Source organism: Phaseolus vulgaris, chromosome 9, assembly GCF_000499845.2.
Source record: "Phaseolus vulgaris cultivar G19833 chromosome 9, P. vulgaris v2.0, whole genome shotgun sequence".
Lineage (NCBI taxonomy): Eukaryota > Viridiplantae > Streptophyta > Magnoliopsida > Fabales > Fabaceae > Phaseolus > Phaseolus vulgaris.
In genome coordinates, this window is record NC_023751.2 from 33682180 (window position 1) to 33706355 (window position 24176).

At 33.9% G+C, this 24176-nt stretch overlaps 2 protein-coding genes across 2 annotated transcripts; both read left to right on the forward strand.

Moving 5' to 3' along the window:
* The first annotated feature begins 343 nt into the window (after positions 1-343).
* On the forward strand, positions 344-18764 carry LOC137823138 (phosphoinositide phosphatase SAC3-like). Its single transcript, XM_068628281.1, has 16 exons — positions 344-1174; positions 2370-2574; positions 2654-2807; positions 3362-3584; positions 3886-3962; positions 11079-11266; positions 11390-11487; positions 11643-11773; positions 11879-12007; positions 12257-12632; positions 13051-13172; positions 14687-14788; positions 15714-15905; positions 17088-17264; positions 17544-17655; positions 18140-18764. The coding sequence occupies exons 1-16, from the start codon at positions 1076-1078 to the stop codon at positions 18254-18256; spliced, it is 2502 nt and encodes an 833-aa protein (XP_068484382.1). The 5' UTR covers positions 344-1075; the 3' UTR covers positions 18257-18764.
* A 354-nt stretch (positions 18765-19118) lies between these two features.
* LOC137823139 (protein INAPERTURATE POLLEN1) lies at positions 19119-20229 on the forward strand. The gene has a single exon (XM_068628282.1). It carries the CDS (start codon positions 19260-19262, stop codon positions 20046-20048), a length of 789 nt encoding a protein of 262 aa, XP_068484383.1. The 5' UTR covers positions 19119-19259; the 3' UTR covers positions 20049-20229.
* The last annotated feature ends 3947 nt before the right edge of the window (positions 20230-24176 follow it).

Consider the following 24176-nt stretch of genomic DNA (forward strand, 5'->3'; position numbering starts at 1 on the left):
GCATTTTCAATACTAGAAGTAGAAGCTAGTAGTTGATGTTTCCTTAGAAATATTTATGTAATGCACAAGATTCATTCATGGGACTTTCTTCCATTGGAGTGAGAAAGAAAGTTTAAATGTCACGTTAGTTCACAATCACATTTACTCCGCGGTCGTTGAAGCGAACAATAATTCAGATTTGAGACTATACAAAAATCGCATATAATACTTTCAATTATTGCAAAACGATCTCTTCTCCAATATATAGTTAATAATAAAATGAAAATAACTTCTCATAGTTATTTATTTGAGATTTTTAATTGTTTTGTTGACATTTTAATGTGTGGCTTTGCTTCTTCTCTCTACTTTGGATCTGTGAGCACTGAGCTGTCAATAAATCACAACTTCGCAAATATTAAATACACAATAATATATATAAATAATATAAATAAAAAGTAAACAAAAATTGAATCAATTATTAGCTGTTGCTCGTTCTTCTTCTCTTCTCTTCCCGTTCGTTCCCGTGCTCGCCAAACTTTTTCTTCTCCAACCTTCCAAATCTCTTCTTCTTCTTCTTCTTCTTCTTTATCTTCGATCTCGCGCTACTGTCTTCAAACGCTGCGTTTGGAGTTTCCGTTTTCAAAACACGCACGTGATTTATTCTCTGTGACTTCCGCTTCAGAGCTATAAAAACACGCAATCCGTGGGTTGTCAAATTTCGATCTGTGCGGTGGTGATTCTTTGTTTTCAGGTTGATTCTCATCGGAGGGAGCATAGCTCAGGTTGCCGCGGGTGATGGCGGGGGCGGTTGGTGACGGTGGTGCAGGAGGAAGAGGCGGTGGAATGGGGAGGGAGTGTCGATGAGTTTGGGTGGAGGAGAATGCTGTATTTGAAGCAACCTAGGGTTTTTGAGAGCATGGAGTTGTGCATTTTGGAGCATTGGTGGTTTTTTGGCTTCTCCTCGTGTTAGGTGGTGGTGATCGTCGTGTGCGAGAACGTTGGGTGATTTTATTGGCTATACTTTGCATGCGATTTTGATGGTTTCCCTCTGAGCCCGAGGCTCGGGGGATCTGAATAATTGGGCGAAGGAGCAGCCATGGCATCTTCGGAGAATGAACCTTCTTCTCACTCTTCTCCTCCTCCTCCTCCCACAAATATTTGTATGCAAAAGTTCCGGCTCTATGAGACTCTATCGGTGCGTATTTGTATGCTATTATGCACTTTTCTTCTTCTTTCCGATTTCGTTTTTGAGTTGTTGTTGTAGTAGCTCTGAACTCTGATTGTGCTGAGATCCCGTTGTTTTTGTCGCAATTGATCTTTCGTGTGAAAAATATGTTGTAGCTAAATTTTTTACTGCTACGTGTTTATTTCTTAGTTGCTTATTGGCTGGCTTGTTCTGTATTGACGTATTGTAGAAGAAGATAAGCGTGGGAATTTGTTTTTCCTCTTGCTTATAATTGAGTTGAGGGGCTATGATACGCTGGTAAATCATATTAAAAGTAAGGTCAATGCGCTTCTTTCCCCATCGTATGCTGTGATGAAATGCTTGTTTTCGGGGGATCTCTATTGGCGACTCTTTTTTGTTTTCATTCTGGAATAATAGTGTTAAAAGTTTGTGGAGGAAACAAGAAACTAGCTTATCATCCAATGTGGTGGACTTCTTGTATGATGTAGACGACAATATATTCGTGTAAAGTTTTTCTTGGTTCGCTGTTTTACAGTATGAGAATTAGTTTGGCGAAGAAGACGCTAGACATAAGTATTTAATTACATAAATTCATTCCATAAGTATCTGGAAGAGCTTCTTGTTCTTAGAGAGAAAAGTAAGAAGAAAAATTGAAACTAGCTTCTCTATAAGCTAAAATTAGCTCATGCATGAGTAATTTATAGAAGTTCTCCCATATAGTTTCTCTAAATTTTTATTTTAACTTGTGCATGAATTAATTTTGGTTTACGGAGAAGTTAATTTCATATTTTTCTTATTTTTTTTCTTAGAAGGACTTCTGGAGAAGCTCATCCAAACAAAAACTTAATTTATTGCTTTATTATAATGGCTCTTTGCATTTGCAAAATAAATTTGGCTGTAATTTTTATTTTTATGGTATACATGTGAGCTTCTTTGTGGATGATGCTTCCTATTTCTTTTTGCACTAGAGTGGGATTTTTTCTTCACTTTAAAAGTGGGTCTCCTATGGCCTATGTTCATGCTTTAGATTATGTGTTTTACAATTGCATAGTTGAATTATCATGCCTGTTGTAATCCAATGTGTATATTAAACTTTGGATATCACATTTTAAGAAAATGCTGAGTTACATGATTGGACACATTTGAAGTTGTGTTTATCAAATGTCTGTTTATTTAAAAGTTTTTAACCCTGTTTGTGCCACAGAACTTTTACATGATAGGAAGGGACAAGAGCAGGACTTATTGGAGAGTGTTAAAGATTGATCGTCAAGATCCCTCTGAGCTGAGTGTGCTTGAAGATTCCACCACATATACAGAAAGTGAATGTTCTGATCTGTTGAGACGTATACATGAGGGGAACAGGTCCACAGGTGGCCTGAAATTTGTTACAACTTGTTATGGAATTGTTGGTATGTAGATCTGATGTGTATTTCAGTTGACCTTTGACAAGTTATCAGTTTATATCTTGATATGTTATTCTGCATTCAGGGTTCATAAAATTTTTAGGGCCATACTACATGGTTCTCATCACAAAAAGAAGGCAAATTGGTGCAATCTGTGGTCATACGGTATATGCTGTCTCAAAGAGTGAGATGATTCCACTGCAAAATCCTTCGGTTGAATCTAACATCGACGAGAATAGGTCTTTAATCTTGGATGTTATATTGATTTTACTTTTGTAGTTAAAAAGAAAAACTGGTTGTTACCCCAAGGGATGCTCATTATACATGTGCATTTATATTTACCATTTCTGAATGCTAGCGTCTGTCTACGTTTCCTTTAATAATTTGAAACAGAATGTTGCTTCAGATTTATTCTTTTTGTATCGTCTTTCAATTTGAATTATTTTGACTGCCTACTGTTCATAAGATATTTAAAGTTAATATGAAAGTTTATGGAAAACTTGAGGTTAAAATTGCATCCCATCTCTTTGGCCTAAATAAAAATAATGTCAAAAGGTGAACAAACCTTTTTATTCATTATAAACATGTCTGCAGATTATTGAGATCTCAATTTTGATTACTTATTGCTCCTGATAGAAATGTGGCATAAAATTGAGTTATTTGGTGATTATTCTTAATGCTTGCTAAGTTGCTATTTGCTACCATCTTTTGATTTAGACAAAATATTGTGGTCTAATCTCAAATTTATAGTTCTTGATGTTTTGTATTATTTTTTTTCTCATTCACTTTTTAGATACAAGAAGCTCCTCTTCATGGTTGACCTTACAAAGGATTTCTATTTTAGCTACTCATACTATATCATGCGTAGTCTTCAAAGGAATTTGTGTGATAGTGAGACAGGCCATGTTCTTTATGAGACCATGTTTGTCTGGAATGAGTTTTTGACTCGAGGAATTAGGAATCACCTCCAGAATACTATTTGGACAGTTGCACTAGTATACGGCTTTTTTAAACAGGTGATTATAAATGGTTCTTCATGCCATTGCAAGAATATTTGATAAAATTTTCTCATAAAAGTAAATACCATTCTAATATGACTCATTCAAGTGACAATAAAAATATACTTTATTTTCTTTTTATTAGTATCAGTACAAGTGTACAACACATCTAGATGATATTGCTTCTTAAATTTTCATTGTTGGACTAGATACCTTAATAAGTATTTGGTCATGTACTAATATCTCATGTTCAGATCAAGCAGTTGTGCTGTGTCAACTCATGCTTGAAGTTCTAATGTCTATTTGGTGTTTTCTTTAGGAAACACTTGCAATATCCGGGCGTGAGTTCATTCTTACTCTCATTGCAAGACGATCTCGCCATTATGCTGGCACTAGGTATGAAAATTTCATTGTGTTGAGTTTGTGTTCCTTATGCCCTGATCATATTTTCTACATGCTTTGACTTGTTGCTACGACTCTAAAGTTTCAGTATAGTGATACGTAATTATATAGAAATGACGCATGGAATCCTTGTCTATAACTTTTTGTAGAATTAATATTTGAAGAGAAATTTACCTGATAAAGTTTTGACAAGCAAGCAACCTCTTTGCAAGGCTTCTTAACATAACAAGGAATGCTAAAAAGAAGAAAGCAGGCAACATAATAGTCAAAGTTGCTTAAGTTGTGATTTGAAGCGAGTCCATAGTCCTCTCCCAATCGATAAAATTTACATGGAGTTTAGAATTTTTGGCTTCATAACATTCTGAATCACCATATAGTCTTGGAATGAAAGAATCTTGATTATGAGGCAATGATGGATGGGTGTGTTCAGAATCCCTTTGGCTGAGGTTTGCAAAGGCAATGGCTAGAAACCAACAACTGAGGAATGGGGTCTTGTGGCTGCTTTGGCAATGATAACCCTTAGGTCAAAGGATATCTAGGAAAGGAGATTTTAAGCCTAAGACAAACCGGCTTGGTTAGACGATGTTTGCATCCACTTATATACTATAATTTGACCATATTTGTAGTTGATGCGAGATCTCTAACACACCTCCTCACACTGAGTATTAGACATTTCAAGTGTGGCAATAGAGGGAGGTCTAATAGTGATGACACGATAGGCCCAAACATATCTGACTTGGTCGTATATCTAGTTGATATGGGATATCCAACACACCATGTTCTGCTGAGGATGAAACATCTTAAGTGTGGAAATAAATATTTATGGGTTGTTCAACCTAATAACAGGTGACACAATACCATTTTTGAAAGTGGACTTTTAGGCCTACTCATCCTCATAAATCAACTTGGTAAGGTGATGTTTACACTTAATTGTATATTAAAATTGGATCATATCTTTAGTGAATGTGTTACGCCAAGTATTGAACATCTCGAGCATGGTAATAGAAGTGGGCATGATAGCTGGTAACATGATAAACCCAAACAAATTTGGCTTGGTTATATGTGAGATTTCCAACAAGATGATGACATTGGGTTGGTCAAGTTGAAAGTGAAAGTTGAGAGACCCTAAAATAGGAGATTTGAGATGCATTCTACTGAGTCAGAGAAACAAGATGGGCTGCTATAACATAGGGGTTCTATTGGTAGGTTCTAAAATTCTTGTCAAGAGAGATGTTGAGAGAGAGATCATGGAGAAATCTTAGTAATTAATATGCATAAAAATGGAAATAAGGAACTATTCTACGTTATACATAGTTTCACTGTTCATTGTGTAAAAAATATGGTTTATTTGATTATTAATTGATGATCATGAATTGTACAATTTACATTATGTTATGCTTTGTGATTTGGAAGACAGCCTTTTGATCCATGATCTAACAATCATGTCTGGAACAAAGAGGGCATGTGAACAGAAGAATCTCTATTGCTAAGTTCTAATGGAGAAAGAAACCCTACCAATAATTATCATTGCATATTAAAAAAGGGCATAAAGATATTGTTCTGTTTCTAGATTATCTTTTATTGATTATTACTATTAGATACAATTTTCAATAATCAATCCTCTCATGCGTCAAGAGATAGATTGACCCTCTGATTAACTATTTGATCCATGATGTGACAACCATGTCTCACAAACCTGGATTTGGAAGGATGAATATAGTAGTTTGTAAATTCTAATTGTGTAGGAAGTGTGTTTGACAGTAGATACGGTACATTTTACTCTGACACTTGAAACTGATTTAAGAGGTGTGAGATTGAAAATTTAGCACTTAGAGAAAAATAAGTTGTAAAATTGTGGCTAGGAGGTCTAAACTAGCACTTTTGGAAGGACTGTCTTGAGGTTAGAAACCTGGAAAAAATAGAAGACTAAGCTATTGTTAATGATGAAAAATGAACGAGTCCTATTCTAGTGAGCCAATGAATTATATAATATAATATTAGACACTTAAAATAAATCCTGATTGTGAGCCATCTTTTACTTTGGGTAAAGAAACTGAAAATGCACAAAATTGAATAAGGAATGCTGCAATACTATGCTATTGTAGTACAAACAGTTAAACTTTGTGTCTTTTTCTTGCTCTCTTCGTAGCTCTTCTTTTATAAACATTACATTGGTCACTTCTGCCCCTGAGAGTAGATTCAGGGGAGCATGTGATACCTAGGTTCCAAAAACACCATGACTTGTCAAATAGCAAATAGTCATATATGCTACTTTTTGTTTTGTTTTATTCACTAGTACTTTATGAAGGATTAAGATGTCAAAGGAGTCTAAGTAATCGTCCCTTTGTTTTCTCCTCCTTTTCTTTTCATGTCTTTCTGTGATCACTTACTCATGTTCATGTAAAATCAACCTTTTTTAAATTTAGTTTGATTTATATTAAAACCATACATTTAAAAAAATGTAGGCCTGAATTATGTGGTTTTAACTTGACCTCACATTCTTTTTCATTGTTTAAATCTCAATCCTTCCAATTGTGAGCACTTGCATTGACATCCTACATCATTGTTTGTCCCACATTGGCTTAAATTAATTATATAAGTGGATGACAATCCTACCCTACAATCTAATTTTGTAGGACTCAATTAGGCTTAAATCCAAGTTGTAATATGGTATTGGAGTTTATCCTAATTATTGTTGTTGAACCAATGTATTATTTGATTGTTATAGGACCACTTGTAGATGTCCAATCCTACAAAATTCACATTTGAGATATCTAGTGCTCAAAGCAAGAGGAGTGTGTGAAAGTCCCACATCAACTTGAGATATATACAAGGTGAGGATAACCCCTAACCTTACAAGTTTGGGATGTCCACTCCTCAGTGTTGAAAGTCTCACATCAACTCGAGATATGACCTTATCAAAGTATATAAGTGGAGGACATTTACGAGTTAGTTTTGTAGGATTTGTTAGATAAAACTTGAATTCTTTTAGTTTGAATGGAGTCAATGTCATGTTTGAGCTCACAAAACTAGTGCCACTTGCTAACCTCAACTCACTAAGGCCTAGTATTTGAGTTTTATGTGATGCCACCTAGTAATGTTTAGTCCTATGAACTTTACATGCTCCAAATATTAAGCCACTTGTGGACATGGAGGTGTCTTAAGTTGCCAAAAATAACAGGGAATACAACCATAATACTCTTTAAGAGGCTTGGGCAATCTTGTCTCCTTGAGTTAGCTTTTAGGACTTGATCCTGCCTGTTGACCAGAACGCTGGAAACTGCCTCGTCAAAGGATCGACGTGTGCACCGCTTCTAACCTCCGTCCTTCCTCAAGATCCACCTCAAGAACCTGCAAAAGAACATAGCGGCGCCGCTGCGGCCGATCGCACTCCAACGCCCAAGTCAGTGACAGAACCACCAAATACTAAGAGCAAGAACACTCAAGAAATCTCAAGGAACCGTGCAATGTTCTCTCCTCACAGTAAGCTCTAGAACTCGCAAGCGTAAAGAGTATAATCTGAACGTGCGTACCTCAGAAAGTTCGTTGAGAACTCTTATATACCTGGTCACTTTCTCTCTCCTGGCAGTCCTGGACACGTGGCTCGCATCCAGTCGTACACGTGCCATCATCTGGAGCCTCCTTGACTTGGGCGCTGCTTCTGACTCTCTTTTTGGCTAAGTTACTCATGCATGGTACTGCCCAGTGCATAGCTAACTTGGGAGTGCGATCTCTACTGGAACGGGCGAGTCAGGGTGCTCTCGTATACCTTCCCTGTGGTCTCGCCGGCCGCCTTCATAATCTGCACCACCTTCAGCTTCGGCGATGTGCTTTGTTCTGGCGATCTCCAATCACTTGGTCGCCTGAGTTTACCCTCTGGCGACTTCATCTTCAACTGGGCGATCGCCTGGCATGCTGAAGATCGGAGCACGCCAACTTAATAACTGGCGATTACACGAACCACCCGACTTCCTTCCCTTCTGCAACTCTGGCGCCTTATCCACACGCCTACTCTGTGGCTTGGTGCCACGTCATCACTTCCGACTACCAGGGCGGTACAGGACTGATTTAGGATAGGTTCATTTCCAATAGAATTATAGAAGCAATATTAGCAATCTGCAACTTCACTCATGAGGATTGTCTATCTAGGTCTCGAACCTCTCTATTGACTGTTGATGGCTTGCAATCCAAGGCCATAGGGCCATAGTTATGACTCATGCTAATTCTCTAAATGAGTCCCAACTCAACTACTTCATTCATTTTGGAAAACTTTTGGAAGGCATGGGATGTTGAGCATTTATGCTTTTCATGGCATTTGATTATTTTATATACTTTTATTCCAAAATGCACTTTCACTTGAGTTGTTTGTTGAATTTGGAATGGAAGAATTTGCTGTAAAATCTTATCTTGCAGTTTTGTTTTTCTGCCATGGCAGCTCTATAAATATAGAATGTCTTGTTTAGTTTGTTTAAAATTATTGTCAGATTTGTGTAACTTATTGAATGGGTTAACTTATGCATTGTTTTACCTATCTGACCTATGTGAAGGTAGATCATTACTTTTTTGTATCTCTCTGATGTAAGAATTCTTATAATGAATTAGCTAAGATTGACAATCTCTTAGGCATTTTTTTCATATTTCTCTTTCAAGTTGGTATCAGAGCGGATCAATCTCACTCTATCACTGTGTCACTGTCTGGTGATTCCATCGTGTTCGCTGTTGTCCACTGTCACCTTTTCTCTCCAACAAGCATTTGGTTGTGTTCTTCTTGTTGATTTGTATCCATTGATGTTGACTACCACATTTTTTGTCAAAATGCATAAGATCTAGAGTGTCGCTCCAAGTGACAGAGAACCCATCCAGTCTCAAAGCAAATTACTCCTCATGTGCAACCTCTTTCTATGGCTAAGCTAGATATGTCAGGGCATGTGCCACCTTGTGTTCATCGAAATGAACACCACCATTGTTTCTCTTGTTGACCTTGTAGTCCTGGTTTCAAACTTTTTTTCCCTTTGGTGTTGAGTCTCTCTTGGAAACCTTGATGATTCCCCATTGCACCCCTATGTTCTCTATTCTTTTATCTAAAATGGGCTTTGGTCCTATCCACTCTTTTTCTTGGTTACCCAATATTACTTTTGAAAAACTTAATGGCAAAAATACCTATCATGGTCTAATCTGTTGAGTTTTGGTTTCTTAGTCAAGGTTTTCATGATCACTATGAAGATGATAGTAAAATACCATAAGAGAAAGTTGGAGATGGGAAGGAGATGGATTTTCAGCTTTGTGCCTTGTTGTGACAATATGCCCAATATGTTGGGAACTCTTACAACATTCAAAACATGTAATTCCTTTTCGAAGAAGGCCAAGATTATTTTTGCAAAATGATATTCAATACCTTTATGAGTCTTCTCATAGATTGATATCTATTAAACAAATGGATCATGACATGACTTCTTTTATTGTTCAAGCTCAATCAATTTTTGAAGAATTGAAGATGTTCTTAGAAGTTCATTATTTGGAAGGATAAGAAGTTGGATAAGTTTTACATGGTTAAGATCCTTTGTGTCATGCACCTAGATTTTGATCATGTTTAGAACCGAATCATGACTACTCAAGAAATTCCATCAATGGAGTGTTGTGATTATAGAAACAAAGGATAAATCATTTATAATCAGAAATAGCTAGATTATAAATGTATTATTAGGAATATTTTTATTTATTCTCTATTACGTCTTTATTATTAAACGATATCAAATCTTCTCTATTTAGCCACTAGTTTTGTCTCAAAGACATACGATTTCAGCTCAATGTCTCTTTCTTTCCTATAGTTTAACAGTCTGCCGCCACATGTTCTTTCTTTCAAATTAGATTCAGGCTATTTTCTATGGCTGTGTAGTTGTGCTGTTATAATATCATTACCTTGTTCCAGTTCAGTGATGTCTGTACCCCTGGTCTGTTGTATTTCATGGTGCTAGGTTATATTAAATCTGGGTGATATTGTATATACTGTCATATGGAAGAATAGAAATTTCTTCATTTATGTTCAGGTCATATTATCTAGAACCCATCTATATCTGGTATATTAAATTCCTTGGCTGTTTGATAGAATACTCTTAAAACTAGAAGATTGGACAAAGGTAAAAGCGAAAAAATAAATTAAGATGAAAAAATGCAAGCAAGGTAAGATTGAAGTTTGTGAAATTGGCAAATTGACTAGCTCTGAAGTTAAGACCCAATTTTTGTTAAATTTCCTGATGTGCTTGTTGTTGTGGTGTTCTCCAATGGAGTAAAGGATTGAATTTTCTTTGAAATGATACTGTGAAGTGTTTTTGACTCTCAAATATTGTAGGATTTATATAAAGCAAGAACTTACACATTGGATTCATCCATGATTAAATGTTACCAACTGTAAAGTATATGAGGAAAGGGGCATTAATTACAGTATGAACTAACGAAGTTGCCCTGTCATGATTTCTTTCAACTGTTTATCAGTTGGCAGTATTTGCTTGATATCAAAGGATGATTTTCCAATCCTGTTTGTTCCTGTCAAATACTCACAATAAAGCACTAAATACTCCACTTCCCCCTTTTAAAAAAAGGATATTGCACTTACTCATTAATGGATGATTTCGTTTTAAAGAATAAAACAGAGCCTTTAAGGTTGTGAACATATTATCAGATTCAGTGCTTAAAATACTCAGGCCCGTTTAATTTTAGTGCTGAATTGAAAAGGTACTGCACTGATAATAAATTTAAGTGAAAAAATGTTGCATGTGGATACCTAATGTATTCAGGAGCAACCTTTTCCTTATGTTATTACGTGATATTAACTTCCTTTTTAATATAATTTTGTATTTTATGAAATATGAATATTTTCCACTAATACACAAAATTTAGAATTCTTTTTCAAATGGAGAAGTTGAGTGCCGAGTTTTCCCATCAGACTCCTTACTAGAAATTCAGTGCAAGTCAATTTTACCAAATATACCAGCTTTATTTTAATTTTGAGTTTCTCATTTCTCTAAGCTATAGTCAGGATCCTAATATTATATATTTGCAGGAATTATATGTTGAATTTGCAACTTCATCTATGTGGGTATTGTTATATAGGTATTTGAGACGAGGATTAAATGACAAGGGTAGAGTAGCAAATGATGTGGAGACAGAGCAAATTGTATTTGAAGATGTTCCTGAAGGTCTTCCAGTCCAAATATGCTCTGTTGTACAGAATCGAGGTTCAATCCCTCTGTTCTGGTCGCAGGAAACTTCACGTCTAAATCTTAAGCCTGATATTATATGTATGTCTTCCCATTTCCAGAATACTGTAGCACTTTCCGAGTTATGTTTTTCTTGTCTTCTCTTCTCCACTTAATGTATGAGGCACTATCTGTTTGCTTATGTTATCACTTGGTCTTCCTCAGTGTCAAAGAAAGATCAGAATTATCAAGCTACCAGACTTCACTTTGAAAATCTTGTCAAAAGATATGGGAATCCCATAATAATTTTGAATTTGATAAAGGTAGTTTTCTATTTTTCTTCTTATCAAATGTCTAATTTCCCCAATAAGCATTTTTTCTTGTATTTTATTCCAAAAAGGTGTTGATTTGTTTCTCTGTCTTTTTTTAATTTGGTTAGACTCCTTTGTAATTGATATTGTTACTTTTTAATCAACAGTCACATGAGAGGAAGCCTCGCGAGTCCATTCTTCGTTCTGAGTTTGGTAATGCAATTAATTTCATTAACAAAGATTTATCAGAGGAGAACAGGTTAAGGTTTCTTCATTGGGATCTTAAACATTTTCAGAGGTTAGTCTTTTATCATACAATTTTTTCTTTTTAACAATTAAATTAGAACTGTGCTCTGAATAAGCTAATTTAATTTTATGGTCTTTTTATCTTTTCTACTTCTAGCAAAGCTACAAATGTTTTGCTACTTCTGGGAAAAGTGGCTGCATATGCTTTGACATTAACAGGTTTTTTATATTGCCAACTGTCACCAACTCCTAGACCTGAGGAATGTAAAGAATGGCCATCTATTAAGTAAGTTTTTCATTTTCCTCCAACACCTTTCACCATTTCTTTGATACACTGTGTATTTTTGAAATTTCTAGAGAAAAGCATGAAGACAATCTTGAGAAAAAGCATAAAGATAGTGTACAATGATATAAAATTTTCTGCTAATAGCATTAAGAAATGTTATTAAGGTGTGAGTGAATGCATGCACTGCAAAAAAAGGCATTAATATTTGATGTTAAGTTCATCCACTAACATCTTTTGTTTATATTAAAGTTTTGCATATGACAATATTGATAAGGGAAGCTTTCAACCCACAAGAGAGGTTGATGTTGGCAATGAAGATGGTAATAATTTAGAGAAGAAACCCAGTGGAGAAGACAACCATGCTAACGGAAATCATTTTGTCAAGCCACCCATGTTCCAAAGGGGGGTTCTTCGAACTAATTGTATAGACTGCTTAGATCGCACAAATGTTGCACAATATGCGTATGGGTTGGCTGCACTTGGCCACCAGCTTCATGCTCTAGGAATTATTGATCACCTGAAAATGGACCTTGATGATCCTGTAAGTGATGATTTGATGGGATTTTATGAACGGATGGGTGACACACTTGCACACCAGTATGGTGGTTCTGCTGCACACAACAAGGTGATTACTTATGTTATGATGTTCTTTGCAATAGCTTCAGTTAGTAGTTATAATCTATCTAGGGAACTGACCTTTCAAAATCTTTCAAACAAAGCTTTTATTAACTTTGTAACTGGGTTTAAACTTTTTAAAAGACAAGATCATTGTTAATCTTATTTTTTTTCAAGACAATTTTAGCAGGAAGAAAAAAGAAGAAATAGATATAAGAAAGGAGAAATCTCTATCAATCAGCCAGTGAAAAATATTGTGGTTTACTGCCGATAATGCCTATCTAAATGTGTTGCTATGTTATCTGAGTTGGATTCAATTGTATTAGTAGTATTGTTTGCTTTCTCATTTATATTGAGATTTGAGAATAGATTTATCTCTTGGATTACGTAGTTGCATCTCTTTAACTTCTTTTCCACTTGCAATGTAGATTTTCTCTGAGAGGAGGGGACAATGGAAAGCTGCAACACAATCCCAGGAGTTCTTTAGGACTCTTCAACGATATTGCAGCAATGCTTACATGGATGCCGAGAAGCAAAATGCAATTAACATGTATGTGCCACAGTCATGTATTTATTAATTGTTTTTTGTCTCGAAGTAATATGATTTCCCATGGTTGGATTTATAGCTTGTCTGTTTCTCTAAAGGGTCTTTTACTAAGACATTTGAGAAAATCTATTTTAGGAAAATTTGGATTGTACAGCAGGATAGGAAATCCTCCTCCGATTGACACTGCCAATGATAACAAAGAAACAACAGCTTTAATACAGGAAGCTTTGTAATCTGTTTTTAACTCTGTAAAAGCTGTGTCCTGAACTCCAAATTGAAACCATGACATGAAAACAGTTTGAAAACACTTCATCCAAACTCCAAAGACAGCTAGAGCAGCATATCTTGTGTACTTCGATATAACTTTAATTCACTACTGATAAGTACCCAATCTGGGAACCCACCCTAAAAGCTATCTCTTAAGGGGGAGCAAACACTTAAACACTCCACCAAGAGTGCTTGATGGGGAACTTGGGCACCTATAATACCCAAGTTTCCATTAATTGCCCCCCTTCCAAACTCTCATAATTGGGAAACCTAAAGAAGAAAAACGTTAGTTTCTATGGGTTGTACATAATATATCCCTAATAAATGAATTTCCTTTGACTGTAGTGAGTTGTGAAGGCAGTTGCAATCGCATTACATATATTGTATTTTTAAGATCTGGTGCAATATAAACTCCACACTGGGAAATGTTTTTATGATTATGGTTGGGCATAGTAGCATTATTTTTAGAAATTCATTAGAAAAGAAAGGAGGGAAAGAACATCTGTAAGGCATGTATCCTCCAAGAAGAAAGCAAATGACTTTAGAATAAAGTAAGAAAAAAGGAAAAATGCAACAATGCAACAATGCTCCCTAATATCTTTGTAAAATTAAAATTGGATCTCCCTTGAAACAGTCATCGAACACTCCATTATCCTATTTCATAACTGGTTTATTTGCAGGTAGAGAAACATCCTCAAGAAAAATGATATTTTTACAACTAGTAATTTTTATCCAACCACATGACAACTACTCTTTAATATAAAATATTAAATTATATGGGTAATATCTAAATTTTAGACTAAACTATAATATATGTGGTTGTAGAGTAGTTGTATGAAATGATAAGGTAGTCAAAATATCATCACTTCATCCTTACATATGTGAGCATTCTGTGGTTCTAAAATTTGTATGATTTAAATACTTAAAAAATAATCATCAAACAGTAAATTCACATTATATTTAAAACAACTCAACCAAATTTTAAGCAAATTTAAATTTATCTAATGTCTAAATTTAATGAACTTATTTATATCTTGCACAAATGTTAACCTGTTTCTGAATCTGCCGAAGTTCCCATATTTTTGACTTGATTGTGATCTTATCCTATTTCCAATTTAAATCATCTATACTAGTTATAATATTAATATTCTATTGTTATTATATATTACCTGTTTGCAAAGATTGTCTCTTTGGTGTTATTAACCAATTACTGTCTTATGTAAACTTGTCTTTACTTTTTCTTGGCACAGATTCCTGGGGCATTTTCAGCCACAAGTGGGTAAGCCTGCACTGTGGGATTTGGGCTCAGATCAACATTATGATATAGGGAGACATGGGGATGATGATGCAAGGTATTTGGATTTAATATATGGGAATGGAACACCTTTTTTTTCATTCTTGTGTAAATTGGTCCTTGATTAAAGACCTGGGATTTTTGTTAGAGTTTGTCCATCTGAAATTTCATACAACATTTTCTACTTTAGGTATAATTCCTAACACATTCTCTTTGTATGATGAAGTAAAGGAACTAAGAATAAATTTTGAAATGAGAGGTAGTAAGCCTAAGCCCTAGCCTGGTGTGATTGTTCATATAGTTATTCTCAAGATAGAAAGAGTACTTCCTATATAGAGGTTTGGGATAATTAGTTGTTGGCATGAGTGTCAAGCGTCAACTTTCTGATGATATACACATTGAACTTGGCTTCTTTCTTATAGTGGATCCATACTTACATTGGTCATGATTATCTATACACAGGGAAAATGTTATCTTGTTCATGAAAAATGTATAGGTTTCTTCACTTGACTGGAACATTCTCTGCTTCATCACTTTAGTGTAGTTTATGATGAGTGTCAGGAATTCTAACTGACGTGTTTTGCATTTTCACGTATGCAAATCTGTCTGCTAATGAGCCTGGCATTTTTTAACTGTGGTATGTAACAGTCATCAAGTTGCTGTTAGAATTTACTACGATGATTTAAAGTGTAGCTGTGGTGATTTGCAGGAATAGCTTTTAAATCCGTTTGTCTTAGATGGAGAGTTGGTGAATCATTTTAATTTGAAGAGTTGAAGTCTTTTAAAACTTGTATGGAATGTTGCTGGCTGGATATTAGCACTGTGACATGATTTTATTTTTTTGTTAAATGAGAGATAGCATATAATTTGATACTACAAAATCATTGTGGGCTTCTTCTGTATATCATTATTATAATGTGAAAGATGTATGCGGGGAAGTTCTTGATGATGCAGCTTATGTGGTCTGAATTATGAATTTTTAGGTCATTTGTCAAAAGGTGTTTCTCAGATGGAAGCATTATTCATGGCAAGTCCACACCTACGTCAACCTCAAATCCAAATATTGAAAAATTCTCAAAGCTAGGTTTGCAGAACCAATCAGAAGAAGGAAGCAATTATTTTTGTGACTCGTCGCCTGAAATATCAACATTTGAGAGTGACATGGCATTTTCAAGGTTTGTAATTGTACTTATTAATGTGAATGTTAATATGTAATCTGGTTATGATATGTAGGAAGAGACAATTTCAGCCACAGTAAAAATACACCAAATGGTGCTCCCATAATGTGACGTCCCAGATTCAAATATCAACTCACTGTTTACCCATTGGATAATCTAGTTTTGAATAAGTATGCTTAAAATTTATAGATCTAAGTTACTAATTCATCTTACTGAGGTGAGAAAGTGCTGATACTTGATAGATGATTTCATAATGTGGCTTGTGAATATATTGTAAACAGAGCATTTCTTAGCCTTTCTCTTGAATAGTTACTAGTTACAAGATAGCTATATTATGTACAGCTGTCAACACAGAACAGATCCCCTATAAATAGCTTCCTATAACAACTTTTTCACTAAGAAATAACAACTCAGTTTATCTCTTTTTTTTTCTAATTCAATTGTGGTATCAAGAGCTTAGTGGTCTCTATGGCTGATAAGAACCCTAATCCTACTTTAATTCCCACCTCTGCCACAGTCACCTCCCATACCATTTCTGAAAACCTCAATGAATCACACGTTGTTCTATGGCAACTACAGAAGTTCAGTCAACATATAAATATTCTTGAATATTTTTATGCCTTCTCACAGCATACCTTTTTGCTTGAGAACCGAAGTAACTAAAGTAATCAAGATTGTCAACAAATGTTTTCGTGATAGGGTAGATTTGTTCGACTATTTGAGACAGTCTCTATTTGAGACAGTCTCTGCTTTTCCTTTTTTTTCTCTTTTATTCATGTTGGAAGGGCCAGATTACGGTGCATAACGTAAGCTAAATTGTATCAACAACCTCATAATGTACTGGTACAAGCTGCCAACTTAGTGGTGTTTTTAGTTGTTTTTTTTTGTCATTAACAATCTCAAGCATTTCTAATGGTTTTAGTTTGTGATTTTAAAATTTGTGATGCAAATGGTGTAAATGATATGGTTTTTTTATCATTTTCTTACAAAGCTTAGATAACATGATAGTGAATAAAAAAGTGACACTTGTAATTATAATAAAATCATATGAATTGAAAATAAAGATAGAAAATAAACACCTCTTGCTTCTTGCTCGGTTGATGACATATTCAGTTATTTTCTGCTTGATTTTGTCTATCTAGTTATCTTATAAATGGTTTGCTATTCTTGTTTGTTTAGGTACACTCCCTCAATGCCTCGTAGACAGCTTTTTGGAGACGCTCTAAGAGAGCGCTACCTTGATAGTGAACATTTTTCCTATTCTGCACATGATGTTTCATTCAGCAGTTCCAACTTTGTTGACCTGGATTGGCTGTCTTCTTCTGGAAATTCGTGTGAAGAAGAGCCATTTGAGAGGTAATGCTTCATCGCAATCTAGAGAAGCATTTATATAGATACCAATAGAGATTTGTACTCGCTAAATATTTTAGTATTGGGTGGGAGAGTTACGGAAGCAACAAAATAGGTCAGGGAAGGGTAAATGTGGAATATATTTGAGAATTACAATTTTGGGTTGTGAATGTTTCTAGGGTGTATGATGTACATCACATATATCTCCGAAGTAGATTTACTTCAGTTACATTATATAATATCTCCAAATAAAATTTTTGTAAGGCCTATTGATATTGAATGCAGGTTTTCAATTGTCAATTCTTCTATTGCTGGGAATTCTTCAGAAAATGTTGTCAATGGAGTTATTATAGGAGGAGATACTCCCTCCACTAGCGATTTAGACTCGAACACTAAGGTACCGGCCGTTCTGACATGGTATTTATAGAGCACGGGCATACAGCTTCTAAGATACATGGATGACACGTTCCTTTTTTTATTCACAGTTACGATAATGGATCAGACAATTATTTGAATTTGAAGTAAATTAAGTTACTTTTGTGGTACTTATACATGTTTAGTTTATTTTGCCAAGTGTATGATGATTTTCATTTAGTTTTTTTATGATATCTCAATAAAAGTGATGTTTCATGTTTTTGGGGAGGGTCTTCCTCGAATCGATAATGACAGGTCAAGAACATGACATATATCAAGATTTATGTTGTGCTGTGTCTGATCTGAAAGTAGAAATGTATTTGGTGCATAGTATTTTACTGAGTTAGGATCACAATAGCTCCATGTCCATAATTAGTCCTGAAATAGTTGAAAGTGAGTTTGACTTGTGAATTGCCTTAGCCTTTATTTCACATTTCAGAAGCTAATTATTCGTGTAATATTCTCAGGGAAGAGAGCGAACTGGGTCAGAGTTATCCTACCGTGATGCCCAGTCCAAAGTTCTAGAGGAATATCCTGATACTTTTGTACAATGGGTGAATAATGGACAGACACTTTGCAATTGAATTTTCACATAAGGATCCCTCCTATTTATATATAATGTAAATTTATTTAATTGACTTGGGTTGCCCCAAAGATGGTTAGTGAAAGAGACTAGAGTGGGATAAAACATATGTGATACAGGAGCGAGCGTCAGGAAAAAGAAATATACAGGCTTTCAAGTAGGCTCCTCTGTAAGGTGCTGATCGCAGAAGGAATCCTTCCGGCTTTCTTGGTATTCACTTGCAGCAGCATTAATTCTGTCGTCAAAATCTCAATCAAATCTTGAGGTATAGTAGGACAGAGTAAATAGCAAACTGTTGTAAAATTGTTTTCTTTTTTCTTTTTTCCGTTGGAGCTCACTGTATTTTTCTTTCGTCAGTTGATGATCATATTAGGTGCATTTCTTGTAAATATTGTTAACTTGTTTGTCTGAGCTCCACTTCTAGAATTGCAAAATAATTAATTCTTTTAAATAATTCTGCTTTTTGTAATGTATAATTCTCCCCGCTATCATACTAGCGGTGATTTGAAGTTTTCATGTGCTGCACTAAAGATCTGGAGCGAGGTGTACCCCGGCCCTGTTTTCCCTTTTCCATTCTAAATTTCATTTTTTATGGGTGCACTCTTGGAACTGTCAATTTCTTAATGTATGAATTTTTACTGACTTTTGATCAATTGTTCTGAACAGGTTCTCGAACCAATTTCGTGTTTGCATTTAAATTTTGTGGTAAACTTCAAATTGAATAAAGACACTTTTTCAGGTTAAACCAATATAATTGTGAACATTATTATACCTGAGAAAAAATAGAGGGAGTTAATTATGTAGTTGTAATATTGGAGAGCGTTTGTATATCAATGTTTTATACTTAAAATCAATTTCAATTTTGAAGTGGTTATACGGTAAGTAAGACGCAGAAGAATAAATGAAAAAAATGAGGTGTATGGAAATTCAGTTTTAGGTCGGTATTCCCGCGCGGAAAAGCGTAGCCGTTGGAGCGATCAAAGAAGAAAGAAAGAAAGAAAAAGATGTTGAAAGTGTTCGGGCGGCAGAAGGCGTCGCGTTCGTTCAAGGAGTACTACTTGGAGTGGTTCAGTACCCTAAAGAACAACCTCCTCCCCCTCCTTCGCCGCTCCATCGCAGGTGAGTCACCCGCCATCCTCTCCAGCCACGTGGAGATGCTCCACCAGCACTTCCAATCCTACTACCACGCCCTAGACGCCGCCGCCGCCTCAGACCCCACCCAGCTCCTCTCTCAGGACTGGCGTAACTCCCTCGAAAAACCTCTCCTCTGGCTTGCCGACCTCCACCCCTTCCTCTTCACCAACCTCGTCCGCTCCTTCCTCCACCAACAATCCCCCTCCGACACTGACCAAAAGAACCCCCGCCGCCACCTCCCCCTCCCCTTCCCCGACCGTCCCTGGCAGGTAGCCCTCGCGTGGAGCAACTCCTCCGACTTCCTCACCGCCTGCATGGACCAGATCGAGTGCCGCCTCCGCCACATCGTCCCCACCCTCTCGGACCGCCTCAAGAGCGCCGAGAGCGCCTTCGTTGAGTGCGTCGTGGGGGACTGGTTCCAGTGCTGGGAGGAGCAGAACATCGCCGGCGCCAAGGTGGCGGTGGGCGCGGACGTTAAGGCGCATTTGGAAGAGGTGGTGAGCGTGGTTCTTTACGCGAACCGCGTGAGAAGGAGCGTTCTTGTCCGCATCATGAGTGCCACCACTGTGTACCAGGCTGCGCTCTTTTTTGAAGGCCTGGCCCAATTCCTCATTGGCTTCAGAGACCACAACCTCCTTAACGCCCTTGAACATCACTGATCCATCCTCCAATCTATCTATTTCTTTCCCCTCTCTTCTCATCATTCTCTTCATTCACCCTCTTTTACCCTTTAATCCATAAAATAGTTACATTGGCTTAAACTTGCTGCATTTTATACACTTCACCTTTCTATGTCAATGTATTAGGGGGAGAATATTTGTTGATACTGAATCAAACTTTTTCAATTCACAAACTTCTGTTCACATTTTATTAACCAATTCCAAGCATTTCATGTCATTTCTTCCCTTTATCCATAAGCCGTTTATCTTTTTCGATTCCTTTCAAAATATGTTTAAATTTAAAAGATTGGTTTAGGTATTGATTGTTTGTTAATTCTTATTCAGTAATTGATTGTTTAACCATTTCTCTTTTTTTTTTCTTTTAAAAATAGCTGATAAAGAAAGTTGTCCAAATAGATTTTAATATTATATATATATACATGTAAAAAAGAAAATGTTATAATATTTTTAGATTAGTTCTGGAAGGTAAATGTTGTTATTTATATTATTATTGAATCACAAGGTTATATATAAAAGTCATATATAATGAGAATCTCTTTCTCTACAATATGTTTTCTTCGTGTAACTTCATGAAAGTGTTGTAAAAATTTAAATTGCTCATACTTTCTATTTTTGAATTGTAAAATTTAAAAATATATTATTGATTCTACATTGAAGAATAAATTTTTAGATTTAAATATGTATTTTGAATTGTGTATCTTAAAAATATATTTTAAATTATATAATTCAATATATTTTTAGATATCCAAATTATAAATTATGCAATTCAAAATCTACTTTACTTCTTTTTTTTAATACAGAAATGTAGAAATGTACAATAGAGAAAGTATTTTTAGATTATGCAATTCATAAATATATTTTAAATTATATAATATAAAATACATTTTAAAATTATATAATTCAGATTACATTTTGAATTCAAGATTTTGTAATATATTATCAACTTCTAAATTAGTTTCCACCATAGACAATTTGAATTTTCCCTACACGTGCAGAAAGAAGTATCAGCAAAAGAAATTGTTATATAAATAAGTCTTCTAATTTCAATTGAAAAAATTGTTTAGATTTAACATGAGCTGATTAACTTTTTAGTGGAATATTATTATTATGTTCTTTAGTAGCACAAAGAATGTAAATAAGTTGAAATTTTAGGTTAAAGAAAGATTGGAATCGAAGTTGTTGGATTTAAACTTATTTGAAAATGCTGAAAAATTAGCAATAAAAATAAAAATAAACTAATCATTTTTATAAAGTTTGAAAATATACAAATGAATCTTAGGGTTAGTGATTTGTTATTGCATAGTAAAATTGATGTTCCAATTGATAGGGAGAGTGGTTTGGTAGTTGGTAGGAAAAGTGACTTTGTTATGATCAACTTTATCAATGTTTTCTTTATGTAAGTATGCTTTATATGAATCTATGCATTCTAATCTCAATCAAACTTAACACAAAACACGAAAAATAATTCCAAAAATTTAATAACCAAAACCCCACGAAGAAGTATATCAATTATGGTCAAATCCATGTTTATTGGAGTCAAAACTTAAGAGAATTGTGTATATAACTTTTTTATATAAAATAATAGAATGAAGAATTTGCTTTATATAAACTATTGTCATTATATTACGTACTTAATATAAAATAAACTTTTAATGTATATCTTTTTAATAGAATACATTATTCATTTTTTCTCTTGATATATATTTTTCAACTTATTGAAATTTAAATATAAGTTTCAATGTATTAAAATTAAACGAAGTGAATAATATATAAAAAGAATCATAAATAAAATAATTTAAGGTATTAGATTCACGATAATATTATATTTTTTTATGATATATAGTGATTCATTAGTAACTATTTCTTCTCTTACATTAAAAAATAATCTTTGTTTATATTACAAGAAAATTATTAAAAAATAAATAAATACTTATATTGAATAAATTAAACATTAATTTTAAAAAAAAACTAATGATAATTAAAATAATTTTTGTTTTAATAAAATTTATAAATTATTTTCTAATTTGATTCTGTAATCAATTATTTTATATTTTAAAACTAAAAATTGATATTTAATTAAATATCAATTTAAATTTTTTAATAATAAGAATTATTTTAGATGTTTATAATTTTTTAAATTTTAAAATAATATCTATTTGAATTAAAGATAATGATTAATTAATTTTTATATTTAAATTTGATTTATATTTAATGGTTTTTATGTTATTAGTAGATTTTGACATAATACTAAAGTATTAAATTTCAATCTCAAAATAAGGCAGGACACGTAGAATTTATAACATCAATTATTTAATATATGAAATATATTCGAAAAGGAAAAAGAAGGGAGAGAGAGATGATAATAGATAAGTGGCATTGCTGTGTATCTTTTGGGAAATCAGAGACCCAAAACTCATCATTGCCCTTTCTCTCTCTCTCTTTCTTTTCACTTTTCAAATTGCAAATGATTTTGTCATAGAAAAGGAAGTAAAATTGAGAATAAAAATGTCAAATAAATATTCCTGATGGACCAAATTGCTTGGAGTCACTTTGTATTCTGATTATTGTAACATTTATTGGGTTTTGGAGGCCACAGATTATGGAACAAATTAGACGATTCCAATTGGTCAAAACCTGTAAAGAACCCGAATCTGTGTTTTGTAGCAGAAATGTCACATACAAAATAAAACACTTTCTGGGGCTTTCTGTTATTAGGGTTTTCCCAACATTAAAAAGGAAAGATTAATCTCCAAGTCCAACCACACACAACGTGGAACTCATCCAAATTCAAGGAATCATCATCATCACCATAAATTCTTCCATTTTAGAGCATCTCAACACTTTGATGCTGTCCTCACCCAAACCCATCACTCAATTATCCTTTCCCACCTCTTCTTACTTACCTTTCATTCAACTATAAGCTTCTTCTTATACTATGATGTTCATATTTCATAATATAAATAAATGAAAATTTTATCTTACAAGCTAATTATATAAGGTTAAGTTAGTCTTAAAGTTCAATTTTTTAATATGATATCAGAATTATTTAGAATTTTAACGAGAATTTATTAACTTATCATATCATTTGTTATTTTACCGTTATCAGATCATTTATAATATATAATTTTACGTATAAAGGGATCTTATATAAAAAAAGTATAAATTGAGAGATCTTAATATAAAAAAGTACAAATTGAGAGATCTTAGTATAAAGAAGTGCATTAATAAGAATATTTTATAATATATAACATTATTTTATAAGACATTTTTATAAAGTTGAATTCGACTTATATTAGTATACATTTATTTAAAAAGTCAATTTTCAATTCACAAAATCTTATAAAACAATAATTTTATACAATTATGATTAACTTATATGTTTTCAATTTAAATATTCAACTGAAATTGAAAGAATAATGTTACCACTCTCATGGTTTACACTGTCATATCAAATAATTTTTTTTTAAATGCATTATAAGAATTAAGGGAGTTTATATAAGAATATTGGACTTAATAAAAAATTACATTAATACTTTGTGTTTCTCTTGCATACACTTTTTAAAAAATATTATGAATAAGTTTGCAAAAGAAACCTAAATAAAGTAAATGTAAGAATTGGAAAGATTGAAAATAGTGTAGATGGAAATGAAGAATTGTGCGGATGTTATTAAGTGAGAAGTTATTGGTAACCAGCTAAAAAGAAGAAACAACTATCATATTCAAAACAACTTATCTGACGTGAGGAATTGGATTCTACGTTTCATCTTTCCTAACCAAAAACTAGCTATTGGTTGCACACTATCACTACTCATAACTTATAATTTCTAATTCTACTTATGCTCAAATTTCATGAATCACGTGCCAATTAATTAACTGGTAATTGGATAAAAACAATCATATTATTTTAAAATTGAGAAATAAACATGTGTCGGTCAGGTCGATACGATAGCTAAAAAGTCTAACATCCGATCAAGGTCGACCGTCACAACCAAATTCAGTATGTCCAAACAAAAGATTAATAAGACTAATTAGTGATCAAATATTAAATAATATATTCTTAATCATGATAAAAACTCTAATCTAACCCAATAACAAATGATCCATAAT